Source organism: Puccinia triticina, chromosome 1A, assembly GCF_026914185.1.
Source record: "Puccinia triticina chromosome 1A, complete sequence".
In the NCBI taxonomy this organism is placed as follows: domain Eukaryota; kingdom Fungi; phylum Basidiomycota; class Pucciniomycetes; order Pucciniales; family Pucciniaceae; genus Puccinia; species Puccinia triticina.
Genome location: NC_070558.1, coordinates 8,924,887 through 8,947,863, shown reverse-complemented (window position 1 = coordinate 8,947,863; position 22,977 = coordinate 8,924,887). Strand labels below are relative to the sequence as shown.

At 44.8% G+C, this 22,977-nt stretch overlaps 6 protein-coding genes across 6 annotated transcripts; 2 read left to right on the top strand and 4 right to left on the bottom strand.

The window, feature by feature from the left end:
* Positions 1 to 608: 608 nt before the first annotated feature.
* On the bottom strand, positions 609 to 2,949 carry PtA15_1A1000 (uncharacterized protein; the record flags this gene model as incomplete). Its single annotated transcript, XM_053165060.1, has 11 exons — positions 609 to 993; positions 1,096 to 1,135; positions 1,211 to 1,353; positions 1,426 to 1,474; positions 1,543 to 1,576; positions 1,648 to 1,698; positions 1,760 to 1,979; positions 2,049 to 2,277; positions 2,394 to 2,432; positions 2,500 to 2,575; positions 2,671 to 2,949. 11 exons carry the CDS (start codon positions 2,947 to 2,949, stop codon positions 609 to 611), a joined length of 1,545 nt encoding a protein of 514 aa, XP_053017213.1.
* A 2,624-nt stretch (positions 2,950 to 5,573) lies between these two features.
* Positions 5,574 to 6,028, bottom strand: PtA15_1A999 (uncharacterized protein; the record flags this gene model as incomplete). The annotated part of the gene is made up of 2 exons (XM_053166084.1): positions 5,574 to 5,672; positions 5,789 to 6,028. 2 exons carry the CDS (start codon positions 6,026 to 6,028, stop codon positions 5,574 to 5,576), a joined length of 339 nt encoding a protein of 112 aa, XP_053017212.1.
* Positions 6,029 to 12,989: 6,961 nt separating this feature from the next.
* PtA15_1A998 (uncharacterized protein) lies at positions 12,990 to 14,472 on the bottom strand (the record flags this gene model as incomplete). The annotated part of the gene is made up of 6 exons (XM_053166083.1): positions 12,990 to 13,649; positions 13,754 to 13,876; positions 13,939 to 13,976; positions 14,058 to 14,171; positions 14,244 to 14,324; positions 14,448 to 14,472. 6 exons carry the CDS (start codon positions 14,470 to 14,472, stop codon positions 12,990 to 12,992), a joined length of 1,041 nt encoding a protein of 346 aa, XP_053017211.1.
* A 1,576-nt stretch (positions 14,473 to 16,048) lies between these two features.
* PtA15_1A997 (uncharacterized protein) lies at positions 16,049 to 16,705 on the top strand (the record flags this gene model as incomplete). The annotated part of the gene is made up of 1 exon (XM_053166082.1): positions 16,049 to 16,705. One exon carries the CDS (start codon positions 16,049 to 16,051, stop codon positions 16,703 to 16,705), a length of 657 nt encoding a protein of 218 aa, XP_053017210.1.
* Positions 16,706 to 17,775: 1,070 nt separating this feature from the next.
* Positions 17,776 to 19,439, bottom strand: PtA15_1A996 (uncharacterized protein; the record flags this gene model as incomplete). The annotated part of the gene is made up of 8 exons (XM_053166081.1): positions 17,776 to 18,149; positions 18,223 to 18,409; positions 18,484 to 18,603; positions 18,681 to 18,780; positions 18,851 to 18,917; positions 19,000 to 19,097; positions 19,161 to 19,306; positions 19,374 to 19,439. 8 exons carry the CDS (start codon positions 19,437 to 19,439, stop codon positions 17,776 to 17,778), a joined length of 1,158 nt encoding a protein of 385 aa, XP_053017209.1.
* A 726-nt stretch (positions 19,440 to 20,165) lies between these two features.
* PtA15_1A995 (uncharacterized protein) lies at positions 20,166 to 21,739 on the top strand (the record flags this gene model as incomplete). Its single annotated transcript, XM_053166080.1, has 6 exons — positions 20,166 to 20,205; positions 20,294 to 20,368; positions 20,479 to 20,580; positions 20,648 to 20,685; positions 20,785 to 20,907; positions 20,975 to 21,739. The coding sequence occupies 6 exons, from the start codon at positions 20,166 to 20,168 to the stop codon at positions 21,737 to 21,739; spliced, it is 1,143 nt and encodes a 380-aa protein (XP_053017208.1).
* Positions 21,740 to 22,977: the final 1,238 nt, after the last annotated feature.

Sequence of the window (22,977 nt, the reverse complement as noted above, 5' to 3'; positions counted from 1 at the left end):
TTCAAATAAAATTCACATTAATTTGGAGAAAATTTAACTCAAAGCTTTTCTTCAATTCCAAGATGTAGCAAATCCTATATTCCAGCTCACTGCTAGCATAATTGGCTGGGATGAAGTCATCCCAGTTTAACTGGGATGCACTCAACCAATTTAAAATGGGCTGATATTGACCAATGAAATACAAATCCAAGGGGGGTACCTTGGATTTATATTTCATCAGTTGAGATCAACCAAGTTTAAATTGGTTGAGACTGAGTTCATAGTTTAACTGGGATAGCCTTAACCCTCCTTAACCCAGCTAATTATGCTGGCAGTGCAGATTATGTTGTGACTGAGACAAGATTTAAATTAAATCAAATGTTTTTTTGGGATAAATACTATTAATAATGTTATTCAGAGTCTGGCTTTATACTGTATGCTGATCTATAGATTTTGTTGGGTCTGGATCAAAGGTGTACATTTGCCACAAAAAGAGTTTGTATCCGCCCATCAGGGCTGTTGTTACAAATTAAATGACAGCTATACGAAGCCCCTGCAAGAAGTGTTGCTTGAAGCAGAAGAGATCAATTGGACAATCAAATCTGAGCCCAGCAGGATGCCCTTCAGTCTTAGGTCTTAACCAAGGTCTCTTGGCTTTGGACTGAATTTCGAGCTGGTGCATTCTTGGAGATGCTTGAACGACTCTCGAAGTGGGAGTTTGGGCGAACTCTTTGTGTAAACTTGGCATGGTGATTCACCAATTCCGGTGGGCCCATGTTGCGAGGGTGGCCAATATCGTGCGGAGCGAATCGAGTGGGTGGGAACATGCGTGAAACAGTCTGGGTTCGTCCAATTCTCTTGAAGTATCTGATTATCATCAGCGGAAGTATTGCCAGAAAGAAAGTAATCCCGGTGGTCACGAAAACTATTTGGACTACTCGCAGCCAGGTTGACTCAAACGTATCGTAGAGGGAGCTGCAAGTGCTAGTGATGGCCCAGCTACAACAAGTAGTGCTGTTTCAAGTGGTAATCGAATCGAAGCCGAAGGAAAATTTCTTTATATCAATTGATTGTCCCAAAGAATGCACCAATTGAAGAAGTGAATTTCGGAAGTACCTTATCATCCAAAGCGTCAAGTTCGGTCGAGGGTTTCGGGCTTCCATGTGATAATTGGCAAGTCCGAGTTAATCTCCACGTAAGTATGGCGAACGTGTCTTAGAAAAAAGCTCACCTGCTTTCCACCATGAGTTAGTGACGGCCATGAAGAGCACAGCCATGCTCAGGCCTAGCATGATTAAACCAATCAGGAGTCCACTGCCGTACCAAACTTCCCCCAGGGTGTCGCTCAGTTTTATGTTATGAGAATCGGAGAAACTGGATAAACGAAGGGTAATCAATTCTTTCAATCCTGTAATAACTGGGTGTTTTCTTTGATCATTGACAAACATGACTCTAGCGTTTCTCCCCAAACCAATCATTGCATGTGCAGAAAACCCTTAAGTTTGATAGATATCACTATCAGTAAAAAGCGCAAGAGGAGAGTGGAGAGAAGCGGATCCTCACCTAGCATTCCCGCCACAAGAACTGAGCCGGTTGTCTATAATTTCCGATATCTCTTGTCAGAAGAGCTTGAGGAAGCATTTTGAAAGGAAGGCCGATTCAACCCACCTGATCTCCGTTACTATGGCCATGGAGAACCAACCTCAAAAAGTATGCAAACTGGAATTTTTGACAATCAGCAAGGAAATTCACGTTACTTGAGGTCTGGATTCCTTCTTACCAGGTAAAACATTGCCAATGCCATCCCGAAACCTCCAAAAAGATACCCAGTGACCAGAGTATGAAAAGATTCCCCACTTTCCACAGGCATGGTATCCAAAAGGTGTACAGCCATGACTCCTGTCAAGAGGATAGGCATTGGAAGAAGATAAAAATTTGGCTGCAACTCGTCTAGGAAATGCGGAATCTTGAACCACACAAGACAATGTGGTGCTAGCACACTAGGAGACCAACTCATTATAATGAGTCAGAATTTCCTCTTTGCTGGTATTTTGAAGAATAGGAGTGACCTACCTGAATAGTAATACGATATAACAATGGAACCAACAAATCGCACCGCCCCACTCCAGCCATCCTGATGCGAGTCCATATCTGAACGAACCAATACAAACAGTTGCTCTTGGGTCGAATTTGCCCGTTTCAAAGCATCACTCTCTTCAGTTTCGAGGGATAGTATGGGTTGAAGGCGGTGCTCACAGATTGATTGGGACCAGTAGCAGAAATGGGCTTTTTTCAGCGCTATCGAATGTACTCCCGAGCCTCCGTGGTTCACGTATATATTGCATCACTGAACCCAGCGAGAGTAAGTTGAAGATGTAGCTGCCAAGTCATCACAAGGAAATGTTGAGGCTTACACATGATTCCCATGTTACACAAAAACGAGATCACGTTTGCTTAAGAAAACGGAATGTCAGCTGATCTGGAAAGAGTCAATTGTTTTCCAATCTGATGAAAACTTACTAAAGTAGAAAAACACTTCGAAGCATAGAACCAGCTTTTTGTTACCGTGGTTGAGGTCTGCCAAGATAATGTGAATCTGGAAATAGAGTTCAACCATTGCGCTTCAGAATCACCGGTGTCGCCACACCGATTAAGTCTAATAATATTGGAGTTGGATGGGGATGAACTTACCGCTCCCGCACCAACACCGATTGAAAAGGCTTCCCAAGTCCAATCCTCCAGAATCGTAGATCGGTAGTCAGTTTTCACCAGCTGAAGAGGACGTAAACCGTCTGCCGAAAAATAATTTATTGAAAATGGATCGGATATGTTTGTTGAAGGACTGAGCTCGGGGCGTTGGAATCCAGAGCGTTGAGGGCGACTCGGGAATTCGTGGTTTGGAGTGATATCTTCAGGTGAGTGATAGGTGCGAGGTGGAAACTTGAGGTCTCCCTCATTAGAAATAACCATTTGCTCGGGATAGACTCCAGGATAGGATGGGCAGAAGTGTTCTGTCGCGCTTGTGAAAAATGGGATCAAGATAATCCGATTAGCTGGCTAATATACCAAGATTGACTTCCGAGAGAGAGGGTGTAGTGAATAATGTGTTCCTCAGGCTCCTAGGTGAAGCAACCTTTTTTATTGAATGATTCTCAAGTGGAGGGTCTAATACTCGCAATAGTTGCTGCTCGAGTCGACTCTGTCAGACGATGTATCATGTTCCACTGGCGGCCATCTGTCTCAATTGAAGCTTGGGGAGTTTGGCATTGTTTCAAGTCTTGAAGCTTAATACGTATTCCACACGCTACCGGCTACCGGCTCATCGAGAGCAAAATGTCACTGAAGCCTTCCAAACAAGTTTCGAAATGTGTATTCCTCGAATCGGTCTCCCCTTCGCAGGAGACTAGTCCCTTGTATTCATCCCGGTACTGTGAATCGACTTCAATCAAATGCGACTTCCACCTTAGGTTTCTAGTGCCGTTTCCTACGAGGTCGCCAAAATCTTACCGCGTGGAACGGACGCCCCGCACGCACAGCCGACTCAGTACATATCCATCCAGGACCACAAATTTCAAGATAAGCTCCGCAGGCTAGATGGGTGTAATAAGAGCCGAATTTCCCATCTGGCTCGCCGGAATAACTCTTGTTTTTTACCCACAAGAATTCTCCAAACCAATGTTGCTTCTGTGTCGGTGTCCCTCTGATGCAGTTGGCCTTATTGTCAACCATTTTTTTGACTTCAAGTTTAGACCATGAATTTCATCAAATAGAATTTACTTGCTCTGCCTGAACCTCGTTTCCTGCGTGTCATTGTTAATACCACTTGGAAAGCTTCTTGATATCAATTTATATATTCTCCGTCTATCATAATCATGAGAAAGCAAAGGTATTTATGCGAACAGCAACGATGCATCTATTGTGCTAAATGTAATTAGCGCCGCTAAAACTAAATTGTAGCGCTTGTTGCTAATAGGGGGGTTCACAAGAGGATAAAAATGAAATTTTAGAGTTAATTTTAAGGCCTTTATCAACAAATTTTTCAAAATCTGGCAAGATGTGAAGGACTGGGTGTCCCCTGAGAATCAGAGCAACCTCTTCATTTTTTAAAAAAAATGTTCATAAAGGCCTTAAAATTAGCTCTCAAGTTTTGTTTTTATCCTATTGTGAACCCCCCTAATAGGGGGGTTATTAGGGGGGTTCACACACAATTGAAATTTACAGAACTTTGGGACCCATTTTAAGGTGTTTATGAACATTTTTTAAGAAAATTGAGAAATTGCACTGATTGATCAGTATCACCTGCTGCTGTGCAATTTCCCAAAATTTTAAAATTTTGTTCATAAAGGCCTTAAATTTGGCTCCAAAGTTTAGTAAAATTCAATTGTGAACCCCCCTAATAATCTGGGGCTGTAATTTTTAGCGTAATACCAACCCGCTAAAACCCGTTAACGCTAAATTACAGCTAAATTACAGCTAATTAGCGACTTGCTACGCTAAATCAGCTGTAATTTGTAGCAAAAATTGCACTTCTTTGCCCATTCTGAGTTAGCTGTAAGTGTAATAGTCTGTCCGCTACAATTTAGTTTAGCGTAGCGGCGCTAAAAAACCGCTAAACTAGGGTATTAAACGCTAACTGTAGCATAATAGATGCATTGTTGCGAAAAGAAGGAAAGACAAGGATGACATTGTGAAACAGTATTGAGAGGACAAGGGAGCAAAGCGTTCAAAACAATACTACACCGAAGATTATAACCCACAGTAACAAATGAGTGTATTACAAATGTGACATCATTTCAGTGGTCTCTGCGTAATGCTTGTAGAATTGGTTAGTATTCTTCCATGCGTTACAAAGAGATCCTTTCGCTGTTTCGGAGAATGTTCTCAAAACCTTAGGGCCAGTTTTGTGAGTATGAGAAGACAGTACGCGCCGTGGAATATTCCAGGGTAAACCCAGGAGCAATATCACTGTGGCAAAACGATTTTCATGGTGGACGCTACAACATAAATATGATTTGAAAACGTGCGAGCTTGAAACCCGTTTGAGCTTGGCTTGCCTTTTGTTGGGGACTTGGGGGACTGCCCATTGATTTTGAAAGGGGTCGAAAAGCTAATTGCTAATTCTTTTTTGAACTTTTGGTGAGAAGGAAAAAACTCTGGATTTAGAAGACCATTTTTATAAATTGAAAGTCATAATAATTGCGACAAAATCTTCTATTGATAGACTATTTTGCTAATTCTGGTATGGATGATGGGATCTGCGCAAATATGTGTTCATTTTTAGGGTTGAGTACAGGATTAAAAGAACATGGTAAGAAAACGAAATATTGGGAAACCACATTGTACATATGCGTGATTGCTCAGCGGGAGTAAGAATACAGTGTTAATCGATAATTTTTGCTAATAAAAAGTCTGCATGCTTCGAAAACCAGGTCAGTTTCTGTAACATATATTTTTGTATCTATTGGATGAAAACAAGCACCAAACGACCGGGCTGATTGGGGTAAATATCATTATCTGAGCTACAATTGACCGGATGACTTTTCGATCGATTTGGATCTCGGTCAATCAGTTGAGCTGCATATTCAATGGTTTGATTACTTCTGTGTGTTGGGTGCTTTTTTCTTTACGGGTGTGTTTTGCGATGGAAGCGAAGATGATTTGTAGGCGGCCGATTGTTCCATGTTAGTACCACCCTTGAATCGGGAAACATAATTCACAACCAGTCATCGGGAGATGTGTTTGAATCATTAGCTAACACGCATCGACGTTGGTGCGAGGAAACCCAGGTTGAAAGCAAACTCAAGCTTACCGCAGAGATCTTGGATGCACTCTTTTCTGGATTTGCTTCGTTTGAGTCAAATGCGCCTTTGCTATGAGCGATATCATCCGTTGTCCCACCCGCGGCTTGTTCTGAAGTTTCTTTACTATGACGAGACGGCGCCTGGGTGGGATTCTTCGAGGTTGAAAAAAACTGATGGTTTGTTGATCGCAACAAGAATCCCGAGCGATTCAGGTTGACCCATTTGGAAATGCTGCTGGGTTTGATCATCGTTATTCCGCCTGATACATATTCATAATCGAACCCACAGTTCTGTTCAGTTTGCGCACTTCCATAGAAACGAAACATGGTATGGTATAACTTCAGTTGGATGGGATTGACCCACCAGTAAGTATGCTGATATTCGAAGTGTTTGTGTGCCCGATACGCTCCTGGATGGTTCTTCCAAGTGCTGATTGAATCTTGGATCATGACGTCAAGGGGGGCACATATGTAGATATCTGGCTGACATCAGCAGCAGCCCCCCTACGAACATGTTTGAGACAGAAACAGGGCTGTGACATGGCACACGGAATCCACGAGGCGTGCTGCGCGCCCGTCCCACAAGTCAGCAGGCTGTTGACAAGCCGAATTTTCATATTTAACCGTGCCCGAACTCCGATGGCGACAGACACTCAAAATCCACCCGCATTCAGTGCTCCCCTATGATAGGCCCCTCGTCCCGATTTAGAAAGGTGAGCGCTTGCAGTCCCTATGGAGCTCCCCATTCTTACCCCCGACTTGAAACGATGAAAAGTGAAAATAAACATTACAATGACATGCAATGGCTTTCTCAATAGCCCCAATAACCTTGGGTGCTGTCTGTTGTCCCAAATCGAGTCTGATCAACATGGCCCTTCAAACATTCTTACTTTAATCTGACTCGAACTCCTCAGGAGCTGAACGCTGACGTTTTTTCGGGCTTACCCAGCTCTCTCCGAAAATATGGACGTGATTAGACACGAGTCTCTCGATTGGAGCTCTAATGGCTTATTCCTTGTGGTAAGTCTGTGCATCCTACTTCTTCGCAACTCCAGTCCAATTATACCTCATCCAATCCTCCATACCTACTGCGACAAGCAGACCAATGATGTTAAAACAAACCGATATTAGCATGTTAGACTAGTGATGCTCTGCACATGAACGTACACTTATTTCGTTTGCACGTCAGACTGAGACCCCAATCTGCCCGCCCTCCTGTTTAGTTTCTTTTTTTGATTCGTCGCAGACTAGCTGATGTTTGTTTCTTGCCCATCTCCTTTCGCCACTGGTGCTCATTCTGATTCCTGATGTTCCAGAGTTATTATGTATACATATCAATTTGTTCAATTTTGTCATCTGCATACCATCTCAATCTTGTATCATAAATGTTGCCCATCAACACCCCTCGGTAGCAATACTCTTTTGATGAGAGATTGCCATGGCTGCTACATATGTGGCATTGGTGCCCCAGATGTGAATTAATCATTTTATGAAAACTATGAATACTCCACAGCACAGCATGTTGTATGTAACACAAGTCTCCACTTCGGAGGGCCCTGGTACCCGCTTAATGTTAAACCGCTAGTTTTACGCGGAGCAAAAAGTTCATTTGGCTGAGAGGCTTCTAATTTTTTATAGCCCCTCCCCCAGCATCTTCATGTTCTTGCGTGAGCAGTACCAGCCAAATGGCTGCAAAGACCATAAAACCCCTCAGATGACCTCCAACCCCTCCAAAATTTAAGAAGCCAATGGATCCTTGAGAATCCTGATGATTTCCTACATATTCTGGAATTTTACAAATTTGAAAAACAAGCCATCAATCAGGTTAAACTCACTTGTAAACTTTTCCAATAGGGAGGTTAACAATTGAAATTTACAAAACTTTAGAGCAACTTCACTGCGTGAGCTTTCTGCGGTGTAAAAGCTTGCCATGTTTAGCTTCCAAGCTACTGCGGTCACCTGCAGCATCCACTGCACGGGAGCTATCCTGAGAGCTAAACTTGCCTTTCACAAAGCCTCAAGTGCAGTAGTAGTGGAGCGGTGTTTGGGGGTGTGTGTGTTTGTGGTGGTGAGATGTCACAGGAGCTATTGGGGAGCTCAGGTGTTGCTATGTTTGGCACCAGCTGAGCTCCCAAGGCTCCTAACACCCTGGGTGGCCCTCAAATTTGTTATCATGGGAGCTAAATGTCAGATAGCACCCACAGTAGAGTTGCTCTTAGGACACATTTTCTGAACATTTTTTTAAAAAAATTGATGAAGTGGACTGATTGATCAGTATCAAAAATTTTAAAATTTTGTTCATGAAGGCCTTAAATTTGGCTCCAAAGTTTATTAAAATTCAATTGTGAACCCCCCTAATATGTCCCAGGCATTAGATTGCTTGTGGGGGGAGACCATCATCACACCCCTTTCACAACTGTCAAGTCCCTTTAGAGACAAAACAATTGGCTTCTTGAAACACACATAGAAAACTCAATAATGCTGCTTCTGACATGGTTTTTTTAGGAATGATAGGCAAGAAGGTAGGCTTCAATTCCTCATTTTTTATTCTTTTGTAAGATGCTCCCTTGTAGGTGCTACAGGATTTTCAAGTCAAAACATGCAACAAAAAATCACAAAAAATCTGTTCTTCTCAGGCCATGACCCCAACTTTACAAGTAAGAGCATCTCCAACGGAACCGCTGTCGTGAAACTTGAGTACACGGTTAAATATGAAAATTCGGCTTGTCAACAGCCTGCTGACTTGTGGGGCGGGCGCGCAGCACGCCTCGTGGATTCCGTGTGCCATGTCACAGCCCTGTTTCTGTCTCAAACATGTTTGTAGGGGGGCTGCTGCTTATGTCAGCCAGATATCTACACATGTGCCCCCCTTGACGTGATGATCCAAGATTCAATCAGCACTTGGAAGAACCATCCAGGAGCGTATTGGGCACACAAACACTTAAACTTGAGTACAAATTTGGCATCCCAGAGGGTGGACCAAAGATTGCGGGGGTGGATGAAACTGGCCAGAGGCTGCCAACTTTGGCAGCTCTGAGAAGGCCGCCATCGGTGCATCTTACCCAACCCATCCCCATCCCTCCCAATATCTACCATACAGTACCTCCACACACCACAACATGGCCAACACCACCAATTACTCAACTCCTACAAGGAGCCAAAGGAGTCAAACTCCAGATCAGCAACAGATGTGACCTTGATGAACCTTGGTTGCAGCTACAGACAAAACCAATCCAACTACTTCTGCTCGCAATGACCTTGTCAAAGAAGATAAATACATTGATGCTCCTGCTACCGGAAACAAGCCCATCCAATCATTCAAGAGGACTGCAGTTGTAGACCCAGAGCTGCCTTTAGTCAAGAAATACAATGATGTTGGTAGGTTTATCTTTCACTCACACCATGGGAGTTTGCTTGGCAAGTTCCATCACACAATATTGTTTAAGAACCCTGTTAGATATGTCCTGGAACATTAACCTCAAAACATGCTGAAGTCATGATGAATTTGTGTTGATATGATGCTCAAGTGAGCTGAAGGAATGCTGAAAAAGGTTTGAATTTGATCAAAAACAAGCCCAAACTTGACCCTATGTATTATTGGAATCATGTGAGAATACATTTCAAAATGCCTTGCAAAGCAATATCAAATACTTCACAGAGAAAAGGGGTTTTTAACGGGAATGATATACTTGGATTTATCATGTGTTTATCATAAATTCCAAAAATCTTTATGTATGTTAGTGTCACAAAAACATGCACATGTACATTTGTGTGACAGTGACACATTATTCAGTTTCTAAAGTTTTTCAAAACATAGCTGAAGCTCAGGGAAAAGTCCATGGGAAAAAACCTTGTATTAACTAGGAGTTGGACATGACTTCATAAAATCTCCCTAAAATTATATTTATACATATTTCTGAAAATTACATACAATTTGTGAAGGGTCCACACAAGCCTGTGGTGCTGCATGCGCACTCAGCTTGGTGATGAAAAGTGTGACACACCACCATGCATGTGTAAATTTGTGTAAAATATTCTTCAGCTGCTAAATTTTTTCCCCAGGGAGTTCAAATTCTGGGACAAGTGCAGGGGGGCCTCAGATTACACGGGGTTTGTGAATGACTTCAGAAAATCTTCTCATGAAATAGATTTATGTACAGATGTATGAAAATCAAGTGAAATTTGTCAAGGATTCTCTGAATCCCCTGGCTCTGCAGGGGCACTCAGTGTGGTGCAATATTGTTTTGTGATGGACAATGTGTCACACAAATGTGCGCGCGTACGTTTGTGTGACACAGGTTGGCACACAAGCCCACACGGATTATACGTTTGTGTGACAGTGGGACCTTCAGACAATGCAAGCCAAAGTCAAACCATAGTACCAGGGCAAAATAAGACCTCCCAGAGTCTCACTACACTCCATCATCAGTTTGAACCATGTGTAATAGAAAAAAATTAACAAAAACTAGCAGATTTTTGGTGTGTACCCTGAAAATCAATATAAAATTAATAGCTTCTGAGAAACAAACAGGGTATGTGTTTATAAAGAGGTCAAAAATCATCACCATCAAAACATGAGGAACTTTGGTCGAGATTGAGGATCAAGTAAACCTTATAATTAAATTGGCCTTGTTTCCAGGATAGGTATCGCATACATTTTGCACATACATTATATAATACATCAAGTGTTGTTCAAGTTAATATCAGAATATATTGTGGCAGACATGAACCTTGCCTTCAAACCAGTATCTAACTGAGATCCAACCAAATCTATAACTGAGTTCAGAGATGGCACTTGCACGCAAGTGCTGAGCAAACTCCCATGGTGCCATGATCTGATGTTTGTTTATCATTTATCAGGGCTAAAAAAAACTTGACTTTATCACCAAAAATAAAAGCATTGGCAGTCAGTAGAAATCCAGAGTACAATTGGTTAGAAGAATTCATTTGGGCATCATTACCGTTTGTTGTTTTCCTCAAACAAGAATTGCATAAAACACTTGTGTTACTTACATTTTCTCAAACATGTTCAAACATGTAATGAGTAAACAAATATATTCAAGAGTGGGGAGACAAGTTCTAGCTAGCCAAGAGAGTAATAAGAATAAGTAAACCATGCTGAATGATAACAACTAGGGAGAAGTAAACAAGATCAAGCCTCAGAGCCCGTTTTCTTCCAGAGGTTCTCAATCAGATTGTTATTTCATCATTTATCCATTCTGTGTACTTGAACAGATCCCATTCAATGGAGATTTAACTTTTTTGCACTGGCGGATGAGATTTGTTGCCGGGTTCACTACATGGCAGGGCAACTCATCCAAGCTCAGTTTGAACAGTCCATTATTTCTACTGTTGTGTCAGATCTGTAACAGTCTGGGAAATCCGCTGGAGGCAACCCAATCCACCCCCGGACCATTGGAGATGCTCTAAGCCTCTCCTTTGGAGACACTCCACGCCTCCTTGGAGAGGCTTAGTTAAGCTCACAAAGGAGAGACTTGGGAATCTGTGACTACTTCCTGTGAATTCCCTCCTCAGGGGAGCAAAGGGGACTTATGGGCTGTGTAAAACTCGTAGCAGTAGATAAATAGGCCTTTTTCTAGGTTAACAAAGCCACTCAAATGGAGGTCCGGGGGACTTGCCTGGAGCGCTCTCTGTAGGAGAGGCTTATAAGTTATCTACAAATTCAGCGGGAGCAGAAAGGATCTGCAAGCTCAAAAAAAATAAACAGCTTGTACAAAACAAAGGAACATTGATAAGAAAACTGAGTAGGCAGAATGGTAGGTTTAATTCTTGTGAAACATTTGAGCTACGGGCTTGGGCTGCCCGCGGGCCAGCCTGAGTCAGCTAGAGATATTATTGGGCGGGTTGGGCCAGGCCATTTTCTGCCAAATAGCCGCCCGCCCCAAACCCGTTTAGCTGCCAGGTGGGCTGCAGGCCGCTCACAGGCTGCCGAAGGGCCCCAGCCAAACTCTTATATCATTTCTTCAGGGTAGGGTTATTTGACCCTAAAAAATACTCCCTAAACTATTTGGAGGATAGCAGCTAGTTATAAACAGAAGAAAAAAATATATACCTAATAGCCTCATAGGCATAAACAATAGAAAAACATGTAACTAATCATTCCTTGGCTGCTTGCTTTCTTTCCTTGAGCCAATGGCGGGTCAATACACTAATTTTATTTGTTAGTGTAGCGTAGTGTAGCCAAAACCAGCCAACAAAAACAATGTTTTCTGTTATCTCTTTTTTGTGTTGCTAACAATACAGGAACTTGCCCAGGAAATAGTGATGGATAACATCAATAACTGTTATTTTATCCTGTTAGTAGCAATAAAAGGCCTTTTATTTCCTGTTATTGTTAGTATGGATACTTGTATCTGAGATAAAAAATAACATGAATTTGGGAACCAATAAAATGGCTATACTAACGGTTATTGTCCAATAACATTAGTGTAGTGCAGTTTCCCATTGCTGCTTGAACCAATAAGCTTGGATAAAGAAGGGAATCTTGAGGCATTCAATTTCCACCAGTCAAGCAGGTTGAAGTGGGAACCGTCGGGGACAATGAGGTTTTGTTCCTCTAGATAAAGATCTAATTTGGCCGCCGGTGCGTTAAGTTGACATGAGGCCACCAAGCCAGCCATGTACTGGTTGTCCAATATATGTATCATTCAGGTCAAGTTGATGCATGACAACTGCCCAACGCGCTTGTGTTGACATACATACCAATTGTGGTAAAACCTGAAAAATGATTTTTGATTGCTATATTTGAGTTGAGTAAAATGATTTTTGATGGCTATTGAGTTAAGTAAAATGGTTTTTGTGCAACCTTCAAACCTTGTCGTGATGAATTGTTGTTCATACATACAAGGACAAACATGTGAAAATTCAAGAATAGAGAAGCAGAGAAGGCAGCTGTACAAGTAAAACATTGCGCACATAGGCGACTCGTGTTTCTTCAGGATGTTTGCTGATCATGTTTTGGAAGTACTGCTTTGAAAGGTACCGGCCTCTTGGGCAAACAGATGTGAAATAGAAACATAATGAGGGCGGATGGGTTTTTCTTATCTTGTATTTCGGGGTCCTTTCTGGTGGGTGTCGAGCAGTCAAAGAGATAAATTTGCCAAGATCAAAAGAAAGTAACATATACTTCATTAGTATAGCCGAAGAAAAAAAAGCCAAGCTTTCGACTCCGAGGAAGCAGGAAGCTTGACTAGTATTTGTAGAGTCCACTACCAGCCAATTCAAGCTCTCTCCGTAGACGTAGCTCCTGCTCCTGGGATTGGAGATCAGAAACAACCTGGTTTCTGAGATGTTGGTTTTGGATTCGTTGGCGTTCGATATCGACCATTTGGCGTTGATTTTCCAAGTTTCGCAAAGATTCGCGATACATTTCTTGTTCTACTCGATTCCTCTGTATGATTTCTCTTTCAACTTGCTCCTGTTGAGCTTTCTGGACCCTATATAAATTTTCCTTGATTCGTTCTCTCTCCATTAAGATCTCTTGCTCGATCCGATTTTGTTCTCTTTGGATCTCTATCTCTCTGATTCTAGCATCTTCTCTGATCCTGATCAATTCGTTCGATAATCTCATCTGTTCTTGATTCAACAGTTCCAGCTTCGAGTTCATGGCTGCTGCATTTGAAAGTCTACGGCGGGAGGAATTCGGATTGCACCAGATCCTTTCAAATCGAGAGGCTAACGGTGACGATAACGGCATTCGGTTCGAGCTCCATCGTCTCAACCGGTTTCCATAGTAATTCTTCCACCCTCCAGTGAGTGAAGGGGTGTGACGGCCATTATGAGAATGGTGATGTCCATAGCGGCGAGCCCACCAAGAACCTCCGATCAATCCCAATCGAAGCCTTTCTTCCTGTTGATGATATATGATGTCAATGCACTCGAAAGACATGTTTTTTTTTTCTTCCTTTTTATCTGCTGAGCCACGAAGAACTAATTTGTTGGGGATCAACTTACTTCAGCCATTAATTCATATCTTCTCGATCTTTCGGTTTCTTGTAATTCTTCAAAAGCCAATCGATCCCGCCAACGTCTTAATCGCTCGGTTTCATCCAAATCAGCTGTCAATCGAAGATTTTCCTACAATCGTCGTAGACTGATGTTAATGACTTCCCTTGATGAATGTTAAGACGGATTGTTACCTCGTAGTCTAAAAGATCTCCGTATGCGCCGTAGTAATCTGCAGGTTGAGTCAAGATGTGTGAGTATAGCCAGAGCCTATTTGAAAAAAGGAACATGCCCAGGAAAAGAAAAAACAGACCATCTTCCACACCGTAGTAGTTTCTGCAGAGATCGTGATCATAAGCGTTTGGATTATAATAATCATCGACATAGCTGTTTGCAGGAGACAGTGCCTCGTTCCTCCAACCACCAGCTTCAGGAAAGAAAAACGTTGGGGTTGAACAAAGTGCAAAGTCGAAAATCAAATAGGGGATCTGAAACAAACCAAGAGCTGGGGATGAGCTGCGACTGTGATGGCTGTGGTGACTGTAAGCACTACTGGGCCGAAAAGGTGATCGAGATCGCTCTGGAGGTTAACACGCGCGCGTGTTTTAGGGAGAGATCAAAAGAAGAAGAAGAGGGGCAAAGTCACAAGCTTGTTCCGATTCTGCACTGCAACGAGTTTAAGAGGAAGACGGAAAGAAAGAACCTCTTGCGTAATCTTGGTTCATCATCGTGATAGATTTCCCGGTCTTGGTGTATAACGAACGGGAGCAGTCCAAATCAGCCTGTGAAGTTTCGGTACGTATGCTTCCGGCGAAAGTGATAGTCGCGTTCTGAGCGGGAGAAAAAGATGGCAGGGAAGTCGGACCTACGTGGGGCAACGGTTCAAGTCAGGAGACTTCGCTGGAGAGGAAGCTGACTTTTGAGGGGGGACTTGTTTCACTGGGGAAACGGCTGGAGAAGATATCCTAGATATCGGTCTTCCGAGGTACTTCTTACTGGTTGCCTGGTGATCAAACAACCCAAACTCACAACAGGACTCCAGAAAGCTTTCACGGCCGATTCAGGATGAGTGGTCCAATGCTTTGAGGAGTCTCGGGAGGTTTGTACGGCTAAGAAGGTTGTATATCAACCAGCTTGGGGTGGATGGTATATCCGCCCTGTGGAGAAAGTCGATGCAGCTGGAAAGTGGAGGGCTGGAGGGCATATCATATTTTATTGGGGGAGACATGTCACGTGAGAGTCTCAGTCAACAGACCGCCACAGCAACGCGGACACAGTGAGCACTGAACACAGCTCCATTCGCCGGGCCGGCCGGCTCGGCAATCATCGGGCAGTCGATGTCAATGGCAGCTCCGCTATTCTGTGTTTCGTGGCTGGGATTATATAAAATATTTTCTCGGTCTTTTGCCGCACTCAAGATTTATGTAAATGTTTATTCATTTATCGCTGTGTGACTTGGAAGATGAACCAGGCGGACGAGGAAAGATGGGCCAGGACTCTATGGCTGCCTGCTAGCTGAGGAGAAACCATGAAGCCCGGAATCAGTTGATCACCTTCGCTTCCTCAGTTGCTCCTTAGCTCGAAGCTAGGAGAGATAACACACTCCGAGATGCTGAGTCTTATGTGAAGCGTCGTGGAATCAGTGACTGACCATCCATGACAATTCCCCAAGACGCGTGGGGCGATCAATCCTGGTGTCAACCCAGCCCAAATCGGTCGGCGAGTCACCACTGACCGGCGCCCGGCCATGACTCATGAGACCTGCAGGATTCTTGGCAGCATCTTCAAGCGGTGATAGCAAAGCAAGCCCTCCATCATCGCTGGCTTCATTTAAGACGGTCAGCATACAACTGGCAAGCCCACCGTGCCATCTCCACCCTGTCCGTTCCCAGCCTGCCCAAGCTCTAGTCTCTTTTCATTTAATTCTCCCCCTTCCTTACCATAATAACCAAACCAGTAGCCAAGAAGAAGGCGAGTAGAACCAGGCACATCTAATTTTCACTGCCATCTCTTCACATTCACATTCAACTTCACACATCTCCTGTTCCCTCTCCTTTCGCCTTTAAAACCCTGCGCTTGCTTGCCTTGATTTCCCTCTGCCCGCAGGATAAATATTCTTAGACTTAATCATACACACATCCACCTCAATCCCTTCGCTTCCGTTACCTGATCTATCCTTTATCAACCAATCTTCTTCCTTCACCTTCAATCGCCCTTCTTTTCACAACTTATAGAATACCCCGGCAGGAATTCTGAAGAAACCCAGTCCTCGACCAGTACACAGATCTTCACACCCGAGGAAGAATGTCGGTATTCAACCAAGAACTCAGCAACCAAGAGTGCGAGCTTTCGAGCTCGTCCAATGCCATCGCTCAAGAGATGGATGAAGCTCCCCAGGACGAGACTATGAGCCACAACAGGAATCGTTGGAGTAGCAGTGACGCATCCGGCTCAAGCTCAATCGCCACCTTTTTTGAGATCGTCAACCCGCCATCTCAATTGGTTTCTAGTCCATACCCAAACACCGAACGCTTCCAATCAAACGTTGTCGTGGTGATTGAAGACAGCTACTCAACAGCATTCGAATTTGAAAAATTACTCCCCTTTGAGGACTACGAGTGCCAGGACGATTTGTCGGCGTTGTCCCGAAGGTCGTCTCTCCAAAACGAGGCGGAGGATCTGGACGATGGAACCGATCGGCTGGACGGAAGGCTTCTGCCAGATTTCTTTACCTACACGAGCGAAGAGCGTGAATTGATCAGACGGAATCTGCCTATCCTTCGAACCCAACTCGAGAAGACCGAGGAGAGCAGCCCCGCCCGGCCTGGTTCAGTTCTTCCCAGGGAAAACAAAAACTACCACCTTCCAACCAAGTCATCTGACTTTCATCAAAATACGGCCCAGGATCATCTTATCACAAGCGTCAATGACTCGGACATCTTCGGCGACTTCATTTTCTGATCCGACCGTTTGGAAACACATCACCAATCGCCGAATCGACTGGCTTCTGTGAAGCGCGCACTTCTTCTGCTGGTTTAGAAATATCTTCCCCCATACTCCATTCTTCCACTTTCAAGACCTGTGATTTGTACATCCTTGTCTTTTCATCCTGAATTTCAGCACAAGTCTTCCTATTCCTTCAATCATGGTTTTTTGTTTTGTTTTGTCACAGGTCCCCATCGTGCTTTTTTCTTTGTTATTGTGCGGTGCCACAATCATTCCATCTCCTCACTCGTGATTTCCATCCCCCTCGCTTTTTTCCCTCTCATACTATACCGATAAAATCTGGCTATACAAGAATAAACAGAAGAAAATCATCATTTTTCCATCAATCGTATCTACCATAAAATGAAAATTGGATTGAAATCCTTGAAAGATACTAAAGAAATCCACAATCCCAGCGCCCCTCCCCCCTCCTCTTAGATCCAGAAATTGAATTTCGACCCAGCCTATCCTCATGGTGGATTCCAAAGGACCAGAGCAAACTTGGGTGGAATGGCCAATAAGATTGGAGACCGTCTTCAACCTTGTCTTGTGCTCTCTTCAGGGCAGGCTTTAATATGAGCCTGCTCTTGGAGCACAGTACATTTTGAAATCAGTAATACGCTTAACATCTATCTGGTTTAAGGACCTTATGAAGCTTAGAGAATGTTGAAATGGACCCGGGGACCAGCGGCCTTAGGCGGGTACCAGCAGTACCCGCGGTTTTTTTTTTTCGTCAAGATGTGATTTTTTGTCTGGTGCTACTGACAGGCCATTGAGGGAGTGTGTCCTCTCAATGACCAGTCTGTGCTGACTATTGAGATCGAGGGTGCTGGCCGGCAAATGTACTCCTCTCAGCTGGGAGCTGGGTGGTCAACTGGTGGAATGACTGTGATTCATCTCTTCGAATGTCACAACCCGCAATTTATGTGGCGGATTGGCCTAACAAAAACGGGGAACGGCGGTTTAGTCACGTGTCTAGAATATTGATCAGGGTGACTTTTCTCAATGGTACAACAAAACAAGGAAATTCAGATCCAAAGGTGGTTTTAAGAATGCATTTCGACATCTCCGTGATCATTGCTTGTACCACCCGCATGCCCGGGCAACCAAAATGAAAGTTCAGTGGCGGCGGTGGCAAGCATACCCAGACGAGGGTTAAATGCAACACATCTCGCCGGGTTGCCTAAGTGACCATCGTAAATTTTCAATGGCTCCCAAGTAGCATGAGGGCTTTGCGGGGCACGCATCGCATGAATCGGGTCATCCTTGGGTGGTTGGACATCCCAGACAAACACCTTACCATTCGCGCTTCCAGAAAACACGTATCTGCTGTCAGGCGTCCACGTTGTTTCTTCAGATGAACCAGATTGTCCAGGAAGCATTGAGTCGAGTGGAGGCGCCGATCCAAGTCCCTGGTGACCTGAGTGTCAAAAGATCGAGTATGATCCCAATGATCAGATAGGCTCGTTAAGCATGGCGGACAGTCAAAGTACCTTCTAGTCGCGCCAAGATATCGCCGTTAAATGCGTCCAAAACATAATGGACATCACCAGCCGTCCCGACCAGAAGCTTTGATCCGTCATTAGAGAATTTGAGCGAGGTAAACAAGTTTGGGGGTGGGGGCGGATATGATCTTCTTGCCAGTACGGGATCTTCAATATGCTTCGCGATGAACGGTTCCTGTGCATGAGTGGAGGGTTGAGTAGGTACAAAGATCAAGCAGTTGATGATTTGAGATGGGAAAGGGGACGAACAGAATCAAATTCTCGTAGATCATAAAGCAAGATAGTTTGTTTCATATTTAGTGCAATCGCAAAGACCAAGCCAGATGGATCGAACGCGACGCAAGGCTGGCCAGCAATGTTTAAAACTCCCTAGATATTTCGACGATCGGAACAGTGAATCAACTAGCAGGAAACCACAGGGATGCAGTGTGAATCACGACACAAACCTGACATGAAGCCGATCGTAAATCCCACAATCGGACGGTGTCGTCAGTCGAGCCAGATAATACTGTATCGTCACGCGGCGACATTTCCAGAGATACTACCCTGAGTTTGGAGCCGAATGAGAAAACTGGTTAGCCTGGTGATTGTATTTCTATCGCCGAAGCCAACCAACCTTCGCTTGTGCCCCTTGAAATATCGAATGTACGTATTATCATGTAGAGAAAGATATCGAATGGTATCTAATGAATTCATTCGAAAAGAAATTAGTGAAAAGGTGTGCCGAATCCTGTTAGGTTTATTCGATCGAGGAAGCTTGCTAACCATCCTCTTTTGTTGATGCGTGGATGACAGCTGATGATTTGTGAGTAAACCGGGCGAGAGAGCAGCCGTACTTTTTGGAGAAGGCCTGTTTTAGATGTCTAGCGGAATGGATAAAGGATTATGAATATACGATCGAGTACCGAAAACAAGAGACTGCTTACTTTCCATTACGGGCTCCAAAGAGTTGCAACGTCTCATCTTCCGCGGTGGTGATTAGGTGCTCGCCCCGATCGTCAAAGGAAATTGACGTGAACGAAGAACCGGGGGCATTGTGCGTTCTGAAGACCTTGGCCATCTTCAAGCTACTCTGCAACAAAAGGACGATATATCAGCTCTCAACTCGGACTAGCCAAGACCAGATCGATAAAGTATACCATTGATTCAGGGGTCAGCACGACTTTGGCTGACGCCCCGCCGGAGGGTGTCTGACTCGAAGACATGGCGAGGTGTGCGGAGTAATCCTTGCTGGGTGTTGGCTCGAGCCGGATGCAAAGGGTGACCAGGGTCCAGAACGGGGCGGGGCCGCCGGGCGCGGGCCGGATGGGCCTGCCCAAACCCCCTTCTGGTGTGCGGCCCCCCAGAAAGCCTTTTGCTCTGTTGCCCGGATCCAACAGTGCTCGCCACACCTGGAAAATTTGCCAATTTGCGGAGCCTTTCCTTCTTGAAACCCCCCCGAACGGCGAGGGTTAGAAGGAGACCGTCCAACACCAGAGCTCGGAATTCAGGCTCCAAAGGACCCCAAGCGATGCCGGCAAGCCCATACGAGATCCCGCTCATTTCTTCAGAAACTGGCCGCAGACAGAAACAAGGTCTCGGCTGGAGCGGCCAGGCCGGTTGAACCTAGCAGCAGCTCGAGCTCAGTGAGCAGCCGAGCAGCTGATGTATGGGTTACATATTTTATGTATCCAGCCGAGCTTGCCAAACAAGCGTATGATGTATCACACAACACCGCCTTGCCTACCGTCGCTGTCCGATCGGGCTTGGATTGGGACTTGGGAGGCAGAGGCTGCGTGGATATCGACAGAAGTCTAGAAGCTACAGACAAGAAGCTGGGAGCAGCTTGACCAATTTATATAAATACCAATTAGATTCTTGATAATCTTGAACGGTCAAGATATCTATCCCATCCAGAACCCTCTCAGCCTCATCTTCTCTTGAACTGATCTATGCGCTATCCCAACAATTCAGGCGGAGCAATGCTTAGACGTGAGTTGGATGACATGTATCTTGTGTTCGGAAAAATCATCTCAGAAAGTTATTGATCCTGCTTCATAACTCGGTTCGTCTCGCAAAGGTTCGTATTCGCGTCCCGATCTCGCCTATTCCCGACCTGGCGTTGTCGAACGAACAGGCGGGAGCTATGATTTAGGTATGCAACACCTCAACAAATGTATATGACACGCATCTCGGAGAACTGTCCGCGAATTACCCCAACACTTGAAATAATTGTATCCAATCACGGCGTTACCTGCGTTCTAGGTGGCGTCTGGAGACCAGCTAGCTACGGGCCTTATACGTATCGCTTTAATAATCGCGCGTATGACCGCAATCTCCATGCGTGCTATTACAACTTGGAGGATGGTAGGTCTCTGGAGCTGTCTCAACTTGAGCTGGCCCTGCTCGATTCCTTGACAATTTCCTTGTGTAGATTACTACGGCTCCTATGGTGATCTGCTAGAGTATGAGGTACGCGACCCATTCCATCAACCTTCATTGAAATATCATTTTCTTCACAACCTCATCGCTTTCCCCAATTTGGATCCGCTTGATCAAAACAATCTCTAGGCAGCCTTGCGAATGAACCGTCACCTTACCGAAGAGGAACGCTTGCGACGCTGGAGAATGCGATTAGCGTTCGAAGAGTTAGAGGAAGCTGAACGAATTCGACATTACAGAACGATGGCCCATGTATGTATGAGATATTCCCTGTCAATTCCATCCTTGCAGGTGCTAACCATACAGGATGTTCTTTAAGACCGATCGGCTCCTTCTCGGGCTGTCCGATCACTCGTGGTGGGGAGAGCGCTACGGAAATCCCTTTCATCACCGCCCAGACTGGCGCAGCCGGTTTGCAAACAAGATCCGAGGATGGGACTCCAGTTTCCTCCCCCTCTCATCAACTCTCAGTCATCGTTACGCACCGGTTTGGAACGACTCGAGCACCGTTCCTCTCAACGATCGTCATTTGGATTCGCAATTACGCTACGCTCAGAACGGCCTTCACGTCGATCATCTTTTAGATTCAGAACGCCGTCTCAATCAAGACGTCCAATATCACGCACTCGAAAACGCTGAAAGGAGACTCGAAAATCAGGAACACTATCTGCGAGACCGACTCGAGGATAACATCCTTCATGATCGAGAGAGAGCCCTCGAAAACCAAATGATGGATAATGTCCTTTATGAGCAAGAACGGAATTACGACAGAGACCTGATCTACGACCAGGACCGCCGTCTAGACAGGCTTGCAGGGGAAGAGATGCTATACGACCAGGAGAGAAGATTGGAGAACCGACTAGATGACGAAGAACTATATCGAGCCGAGAGACGCTTGGACGATGATGCTCGCTATATCCAAGGTACTGGAATTCTAGATTCTGGTTTGAGAGATCCCGTCATGGTCGATTACGATCGGTACCCGGACATCCAACTGGGCCTCGATGATAACTTTGCGAGGAGAGAGTTGGAAGAGGACGATTACCTTGCAAGAGAACGATTGGAGCGCGACTTATTGTATTGATATATCGGAACTCATCACAAAACATCGGGTTGCCATTTTCATGACTAGATTGTGATGCGTCTGCCGAGGAGACTGTTTGCTATCTTCCAGCGCTCTTCACACACGCCATGGCCTTCAAAATACTACTTTTGGAATCATGTATCCTTGACTGTTTGCAGTATTTTGTAGGAGTACCAACTTGAGCTCTACATGGCCACCGGTTGGTTGCTCTACCTATTTACTTGTTGTTTGCATACTTCGTGTACTGCATGACTGCATAGCTTTTTTGTAGCTCACCCAACAAGTGATTTATGACCTAATTGATAATTCGAAAGTTGATAATGGCCACATGCGAGGATCATTTGGGACATCACAGCAGGATCAAAATGACGGCGGGGAATGGGACGAAGCTTCGCTTGTTCACAAAGGGAAAAATCATTGGTTTGGGATGAGAACAACAGTAAACAAATGTGAGAGCTTATTAGAGGGAAGGAAAGGTAGATAACCCGATCGTAGCGGGCAACTTCTCTCCCCCGGAGAGGCATAACACCAGGCCATATCACCAAGCAGCCCGCGACTCAGTGGGAAGGGGATCCGACGTGGTTTCGTGATAAGCCACAGTGGACGTGGGTGGGGGGGGGGGGGGATTTGTGCTCACACCTCCGATCGAAGGAAGCCGAGAATTACGAGGAAATACTCCTGCCATTCTCTCGGACCGATACAATGGATCGGCTGGAAAATAATTCCTCGACATGCTGTACAGAAGACCGATACATCATCGGCTGGCAACATTGTTTGGAAGTCTTCAAGGCTTTCTCCAAATGGCCTCACCAGGTTCTTGAAGGGAATTGTCCAGCCTTTGCACACATCTCCTGCTATATGGCAGTGTGGACACACTGTGTGTCTCAATGGGGCAGCACTGCGTAAAGCAACATGACAGTTCTTTTTGAAACATGCGAGCTGGCGTGAATAACATGCAATTGGGCAGCAGAGTTGGGGACACAGGCTTGGGTTGTTTGCATATACAAAAATCAATGATCATGATTGTTAGGATTATTAAACGAATGTAAGAGCATGGAATGGAAAGAGGCTTCGTGATCAAATATAAGGATTGGGACCGAGAGAGGCCGTCGAAAAATCATCGCGCCGAGATCGACGCCAATTCGCCCTGTGAGCGATTCAGCAAGTTGAAAAGAACGGGTCAGTCACCAGCGAACTCAGCGTAGAGTTAGGGAATCAAAACCGACCACATCAGACCA